Raw genomic sequence first — 8,314 nt, forward strand, 5'->3', positions numbered from 1 at the left:
TAATTTGATAGGGGTTATGTATGTAGTGTCAGCCGTCCAAGACTCAAGCTTCGTATAAGTGACGGTTATAAGATTTTTCATGTATCTTTATCCCTACCATGTATTTAATCTTTTGGCCCTCCGTTACGTCATTTCGTCTTGATGTTTTGTTATTTCAATGCGGAGGTAAACATTTAAAACTGAACACACCAATATTGATACAGTCATTTGTTATATATGGTACAGCCATTTTTTCCAGTCAGTGTCTGTGTGCAATTGGTTACTTATTATCTCCCTGGTAGCCACTATGCTCATTAAGTTACCAATTTTTCATTAATAAATATCATAAACATTCAGATTTGTTGGGTTTTTACATTTACAATTAACGTTTATGGTAATGAAATTTAAATAAATTAAAAAAATGAATATAATACCAAAAATGTAAAATTTTGATAAAGCGAAAATTTGAGATGTTTTCTTACTGACTTTGAATCGTTATCGTTAACTTCATTTATATCCCAGGAGTATGGCTTTATAGATCTGGGTGATGCTTGGTTATAAAACAGAACTACTACCACCAGTATATAAAGGGCAATAACTCACACTCGCATATCTGTTAGATAGATGTTTTATCAGAACACATAGTTACGAGAGTTTCTGGCAAATGAATCCTCTTTTTTGTAAATGGTATAATATGTTTTGTTTTTATTTCACTGCCGTTTTTGACGCTTTAAAATAGGTTGAAATGATATCACTGCACGACTTTTTCTTTAAATCGTCTTCAATTTGATATTGAGTTCCTTCCAACTCGGAAACACAGATTGAGGCGGACACAACAAATTAGAAATTACATAAAAAATATTAGACTTAGAGGTTACTATTTTTAAGATTGTGTAATTAAATTCATTATCTAGGTAGTGGAACGATAGACTTCGCTGAATTCCTCACCATGATGGCGAAACGGATGTCGAATTCTCCAGAATCCCCCGAGGAGCAGATGCTGGAAGCGTTCCGACTGTTCGATAGGGACGGCAATGGCTCCATCAGTCCGGAAGAGCTGAGGCAGGTGATGGTCAACTTGGGCGAGAAGTTGACGGACGAGGAGCTAGACGGTATGATCAAGGAAGCGGATAAAGACGGAGACGGGAGTGTCAATTACGAAGGTTAGATATTGGTGCCAAGCTTTAGTGCTTTTAGTGTCACGTTTTTAACCTGATAAGTCGTACTTTTCCTAAGCTTGTCAAATTGATTTGTGCAATATGTGATTAATTTATTGCTATGATATTGTATGTGACGTTGAGGTTAATTTGTTTTAAGTACGATGCTTATTACTTTTGATTTTGGTAATGGATTTGCGATGTCGAAGGTACTTTGTTAGAAGTTATCTGTTTCTCGAAAGCGGTAATTGGTCCTGTGATGTTGATTTTAATTTTACTTTGTTACAAGTCGTCAATCTTCCGAATGTGGATGTGCGATGTTGATGTTGTTTGTGGTCACTTATAGGCGACACTGTTATACTATGTTACAAGCTATCTATTTCAAGTATATTTGTCATAAGAACGGGTCAAATCCCAAAGTAATTGATACCTACTGATTGTGATCAGCATGCTATGATGTTGGCTTGAACATTGTTGATGGTACACGTTCTGGGCAACATAATGTCTACTTCCAATGTGTGTGCGTTTCGTGGAACAGTGATGGTGAGAGGATAGAATTGGTTTACAGGTGATAGTAAAGGTATCCATGAATGACTAGTTCTGTGCAATGTTGATGATTTGTTGTTACAAGTCGTTTTATTTCCAATGACTGCCGAAATTGATGTGCGGTGTAGATTGCATTTTAGCGCCTGTTTTCAATAGCAAACAGAGATAGATAATTACTACATACTTCCCTATGACGTTCCTCTCTAATCACCTGTCAATCTAACTTACATACCATTTTTACTTCATTTTGGCAGCAACTAATGGTCCATTATTACAGTCTGAAATCTGTTTTGTTGAATGATATTTCAATAATAAATAATGTAATGCTAATACAGGTAAGCAATGTCTTGATGCTGGTAGATAATATAAGATTTTGTTTCATTTCAGAATTTGTGAATATGATGAGTTGCCGATGAAGTGAAGTTATGATAGCCCATATGTACATCATCATATCGTGTAGATCTAGATCCAACGGATATCATTGAATACAACTTACCTGGCCAGGTAAAGACGGTCGTGCTAGTATATCAAGTGTTGACACTGTGATTACTAACTTTGTGGGCATGGCAATGCTGTACTGAGCTACAAACAGGAACCGGTTTATCATCGTTATTTACATGCGTCATATGAGAACGACTTTTTTGTGTCTGAAAAAAAGTCTTTTATAGAATAGTATTTAACATCCAAACACTCTGAAATTAAAGTTATATCCATGGAAAAAATACTGCAAAGTTCTATCCGTCCAAATATTAGTTGTAATTATTTAAATTTATATAATATTATGTTTGTTATATTTTAATATTTGATGGTTTGTGTCTTTGATTTTTTCTCTCTCAACTTAAATACAAATAAATGCATTGTTTATAACAAAAATCTTATATCAATATTGATAATGTCTTCTTTTGAAGGAATTAAATTTCTGTTTAATATAATAAAGTTTTATCGCACGGCCTTCTTATTACCAAATAAAACATTTGAACAATACAATTGCGTTTGTTATTAAACATTTTAAGTCATATTGTAGTCATTGCACAATTCACAATTGCTGAAATGTAAAAAAAAAATAGTAATCTTAATGTCCAAAGATAAGTTGACAAAGTTTTCTCATTTTGAAAAATAAAGCAATTAGTTCATTGATTTGTTGACAGTTTCGTCCATTTCAAAAAAACGAACCGATGTTTCCTGGTTTCGTTGGTTTTAATCTATTCAGCATTTCTTTGCCTCGCTCGACACATTTATGAAACACAATCTCTCTCACGACAATGAGTTGACCGCCATTACCATTCAATGTCCGATTATGGCGGTCAACACATTGGCAAGCTATCCATTCTAGAGTGCATTGCTATATTTTCATTTTTTCCTTGTAAATACCTCACGCCATTTCAAAATTCTTTAAAAACAACACTTGCACCAATTATATGGTAAAATAATGGATTAATGTTTCTGATCTTATTTCACTGAAGGTAACCGTGTTTGATTCTGACAGTTTAGCATAAATATGAGTATGTTCATCAAATAATTACGTCGGAATACTTTAACGGAAATACTATGAACCACAAGTCACTGATACATCCAATATGTATGTCCGTCAAGTTTTTCGACTGCAATGATAGATAGAACGATTTGTAGTTTAATCTTCTGTAGGTTATTATAAAATTAATCTGTCTTCAATATAAATTGTTGGAAACAAAAACACCTTTTTCGACCAATCATTTGTTGCTGTGTTACTTTTCGCATAGGGTGTCGCCATTTTGTTACGATATACATGTGTTTGTTTTGTAAATAACAATTTAGGCCTGGTGACTCCCCATGGTATCCGGGTGATCAGTAACTGTTTCGCGGGAGACCTTGTTCTGAGTATGGTGACCTGTCTCGTCGCCAACTGTCGCGTTCCGGAGAGCGGAAGTCCCCACGAGGTGGAGGCGAGTACAGACGGGCAGCCACACCGCCCGAGGGTGGTCGGGCAAGGAATTTCTTTAACTCCTTCAGTTCCTCTTTTATGACTTAGTGCCCTCAGCAAACTAAACCTGCCTACTCGGGTTATGTGGCGCACGAGACCCAAACAAGGCACGCTGATTGGCCACGGAGGCCTTTATATATTTCAGAGCTTTATGAACCGTCTTAGGATTCCTCTCCATGGGTCTCTGCGCCGCCATCTTTTCGCGACAGCCTTTAAGGAACGCCTCTGTAGCGACCTGATTCTTCGTTGTATTGTCCGCATGCGCAAAGCCATCGCCGCTGAGGGTCTGAATACGCAGGGCAACCTCGGCCAAGGTCTCAATCTCTTCTTGCTTCTCGCAGTGTTGTTCCCTGCGGGCCACCAATGTGACGTCTTTGTCGTTGAACCGTTCTTTCAACTTATTCTTAAGTTTAGTAAATCCAAGAGTTCGCGGAAGTTCGTCGGCATACTCCAACGCGTCACCGACCAGACAATAACAAACCGCTGCATAGTCAGTCTTACGGTTCGACCATCTATTGTCCTTCATTATCCTCTCAAATTTTAGAGCGAATGGCTCCCATCTCTCCTTACCGGAATAAGTGGGCATTTTATGTCTCTGATGACTTCTACTCCTCCGGCGTTGCCTCTGCTCTTCATCGGAGGAGTCCGCCGAATACATGTCGCTGTACTCTTCCTCCTCACTTGTGAAGTCAAGCTAAGATCTCTCGCTGTCGGACGAATCATCACGTCTATGCCTTGCAAGGGTACGGCGCGTTCCTCGTGATTGACGCGTATAGTATGGCGCGTGCGCCGTGCAGGACGTTGGTTATTCGTCCTGTCGCGTGCCCGTCTACTGTATTTCTTTCTTCATCACGGGTATCACGCGCTGTTGTAGTTACGCCTCGATTTACAACGCTTGGCAATGGCTCTTTCGCGCGAGCACCGGCAACGGCTGAAGGCAGACCATGAGCAAGGATCAGATGGTGTTTTAATTTAAACTGCTTTGGCCCTAACTGGGTATCTATATACCCTAATATGGAATGGTTATTAGTCCCACCATTAGCGTATCGCAGCTTATGGCCTAAGGGTACGTTACCCTCCCCATGTTGGAAAGGTAGATGTGAAGGGTCATATCCCTGGGGAAATTCCCCCCTCCCTGCTTGGGAAGGGTCAAAATCGGCCTGACATACTATAACAAGAAGTCAACCTCCCTTTCATTGGACGATGATAGGCATGACATGCGTTGACCTAGGGGCAGATTCATTTCATCCTCTACATGTGGAGCTGATTCTAATTCAAACCCCCACTTAGAGGCAATGGGTGCACTGGTACCCCCAGTAGGCCATGTTGCCATATAGGACTCCTGACCTTGACCCCTTACATACATCCCATCCTTCAGGATAACTTGTAGGATAGGGTCAAAACAGGACTCTTTCTGTTGGGGCACCAATGCCCGAGGGTCAGTATATAGTTTACCCTCAGGTGGATGGGAGGTAGGTTGAGATGCAGCTCCATTTCCAATTCCTTAAATCTATGCTGCATGTCCAATACAGCGTCCTCCTGCCCTCCCAGTCTATCTTACTGTGGTGTGGTTGACGGGCGTGGTGGCGGCACCTCTAATGGAACAGTGACCATTATACCCGAAATCACCCCATCACTTAGCCATCTTTGCCATTTTTCAAGGCCTATCCTTAAACTACCCGTTAAATAATGTAGGGTGAGATCGCCGTGGCGTCACCTCTTATCTCAAGGATTGCCTGCGCTATCGCAGGGCCTTAACCCTCCAACGAGCACATCTCTTCCTCTGTAGCAGAACGTAAATTGATAACAGACATCCTCAAGTTGAGACACTGTTTTAAGTATGCTCTACTAATTCAGAATACACAATGTGTTTCAATGTTGTAATAAAGAAACAAAGATTAATATGTTTCTATGTTCTTATAACGAAACAACTCAATACATGTAAATAAACAATGACAAAATGCACAAATAGACAACGTATGTCTGGCCAGGACAAAATTCAAAGGGTTTAAAATATTAAACAATTGACAGTTTACAAAAAATACCTAATAACTAACCTTATGTAATCTAAACCTAGCTATACAAATCTAACAATACAATTAATAATTAGTCTACAATATAAACCTAAAACTTTATATAACCTAACGAAACCTCGAAACTCTCGCCTGTCATACGTATTCCGCCAATATGGGCGGCCAACTATACAGGCGAATTGAGCTAAGAAACAAAGTAACAAAACCTATAAACTAAATATAAATATCAGAATGGCAGCGAGTCGCCGATTCCGAATTATACCTTACTAATAAATAAAACTGTCCCTAATTTCCCCACTCGCAATTCGCGCACAGGTCACGTAGGCAAGCGCACGTGGCGGACGAGAAGGGACTAACAAGGAAAAATTAAGTAAACAAACCTGCCAACCTATGTCCAAAATAGCGCCAGTTCGAGACGCACTTCGACACCAAATGCAGGAAAATGATTTTAGTTTCGGAACAACGTTTAAGCCGACAAAAAACCCGCATTCGGCGACAAAAGAACTAAAAACGAGGGATGGAATGAGACTGGTAAGGGAGACACAATTATTTATCGATGGTATCGATGGTATTCTTTTAAATTATCGTGACAATGTATCAATGGTATTCTCTTAAATTATCGTGACAATGTATCAGTGGTATTCTCTTAAAATAACGTGACAATGTATCAGTGGTATTCTCTTAAAATAACGTAAATGACAACCCATATGCATCTATGGCATTTCATACACAAAAAAATCGTACGAGAAACCATTTTTGGATGGTACTCTCTTAAAGCCATTCTGCAAAATAGAGACTGTCAGGTCATTGAAGAAATACACTGTGTATTAAATATGTAGCCGTTTCTTTTCCCTTGTTCATAAAATTTTACCATATCGAGTAAAAAGAACAAAATCTGGTAGCTTTTGTGCCTTCTTGTCATTTGGAGACAAATATAATGCCGTTAGTCCGCGTCGAAATAACGAAACAACGATACATTTCGTTATTTTGGGAATTAAAAAAGTCAACTAAATAACCTAAATAAACAACAAACACACGATATACATGTATGATCCGTCGTAAAATGGTCAAGTTCGATACCTGTCACCTGTGTACTGAGTAAAGTCACACATGATATGGTGCTTCGTACGTTATGCCAATGGATATTTGACACTTCCCGGCAAGGGGTGGACAGAACAGTAACTGAGTTAGTTAACATTCCTAGTACTTGACAGTATACCCAAGGTCAATCTAAGGTCAGAAGGGCAAATCCCATCGGAAACGTAAACTTGAACAGAAATACAGACTTTCGTATCATAAACCAATGGGACAGAATATCAGAGTCGGGATGGGGTAGAGGAAGGGTTTAAACGTGCTGAGTTATGAATATATTCCACAATAGTATCACTCTAAAGGTGTTCGCAGATATTATTTATATTTTTAACGATAGTCATGTCAATGAATTTGAATCAGAAATTTCAGATTGAACACAGCATGTCCCCATACCAAGGTATTTGTCATGTAAACCAAGTCATTCTTGTTACATCTTTAGGCTATATGAACATGTACAGCTTCATAGGAATAACTGTTGTCCTTGGTTTACCAGACGACGTCTCAGTTCCGTTCAAGGAGACTATTAGTGGGTGTTGTCCGGCTAATTCACACTGCTTACATACTGGTGTTGACAAAGTCCGCACGTTGACAGGTATATAGATCCTAATGGCGTTGGTGCTGATAAAGGTATACGGACACGAACTAAATATCTTTTTATTACATCAACAAGAATTTATGTTACCATTCTCAAAATAATAACATGTTAGTGTCTATGATCCATTTTCAACGATGCAATTTAGAAATACATGTCTTTACAACAACGATATGTTCATATGAACCGGTTCATATTGCCTAGAATATAAGTCGTTACAACAACGTCATCTATAGAAGTTCATGTCGTCACCACAATGTCATCTTAAGACATATATGTCGTCACAACAATGTCATCTTTAGAAGTATATGTCGTCACCACAATGTCATCTTTAGACATATATGTCGTCACCACAATGTCATCTTTAGAAGTATATGTCGTCACCACAATGTCATCTTTAGAAGTATATGTCGTCACCACAATGTCATCTATAGAAGTATATGTCGTCACCACAATGTCATCTTTAGAAGTATATGTCGTCACCACAATGTCATCTTTAGAAGTATATGTCGTCACAACAATGTCATCTATAGAAGTACATGTCGTCACCACAATGTCATCTATAGAAGTATATGTCGTCACAACAATGTCATCTATAGAAGTAAATGTCGTCAAAACAAGGCCCGTCAGAAGTATGTACCGTCATAACAACGCAATTTAAAAGTAAAGGTCGTTACAACAAGGACCGTCAAAAGTTTTTGTCGCCACAACGACGTCATCTTTAAGTACATGTCGTCACAACGACGCCATCTAGCAGTACATGTCGTCACAACAAGGCCCATCAGAAGTGCATGTCGTCACAAGAAGGCCAATAAGGTACATGTCGCCACAACGATGCCATCTAGAAGTAAATATCGTCAAATGAAGAAATGAAAAAATATGCATAACACACTGTAGGCCATGTATTAAGTTTGAAGACTTACACAAGAAGATCCATTCCAGTTTGCGGTAACTG

General features: G+C 38.8%; 1 protein-coding gene across 1 annotated transcript in view; it reads left to right on the top strand.

The window, feature by feature from the left end:
- The window catches only part of LOC110446479 (calcium-binding protein LPS1-alpha-like), a 31,318-nt gene extending 28,870 nt beyond the window's left edge, over nt 1–2,448 (top strand). Inside the window, exons 8-9 of the mRNA XM_021491652.1 lie at nt 894–1,142; nt 2,070–2,448. Of these exons, the coding sequence (XP_021347327.1) occupies nt 894–1,142; nt 2,070–2,098 (278 nt within the window). The 3' untranslated portion in view covers nt 2,099–2,448. The remainder of the gene's footprint in view (nt 1–893; nt 1,143–2,069) is intronic.
- The last annotated feature ends 5,866 nt before the right edge of the window (nt 2,449–8,314 follow it).

This window comes from Mizuhopecten yessoensis, unplaced genomic scaffold, assembly GCF_002113885.1.
Source record: "Mizuhopecten yessoensis strain PY_sf001 unplaced genomic scaffold, ASM211388v2 scaffold2699, whole genome shotgun sequence".
Classification (NCBI taxonomy): Eukaryota; Metazoa; Mollusca; class Bivalvia; order Pectinida; family Pectinidae; genus Mizuhopecten; species Mizuhopecten yessoensis.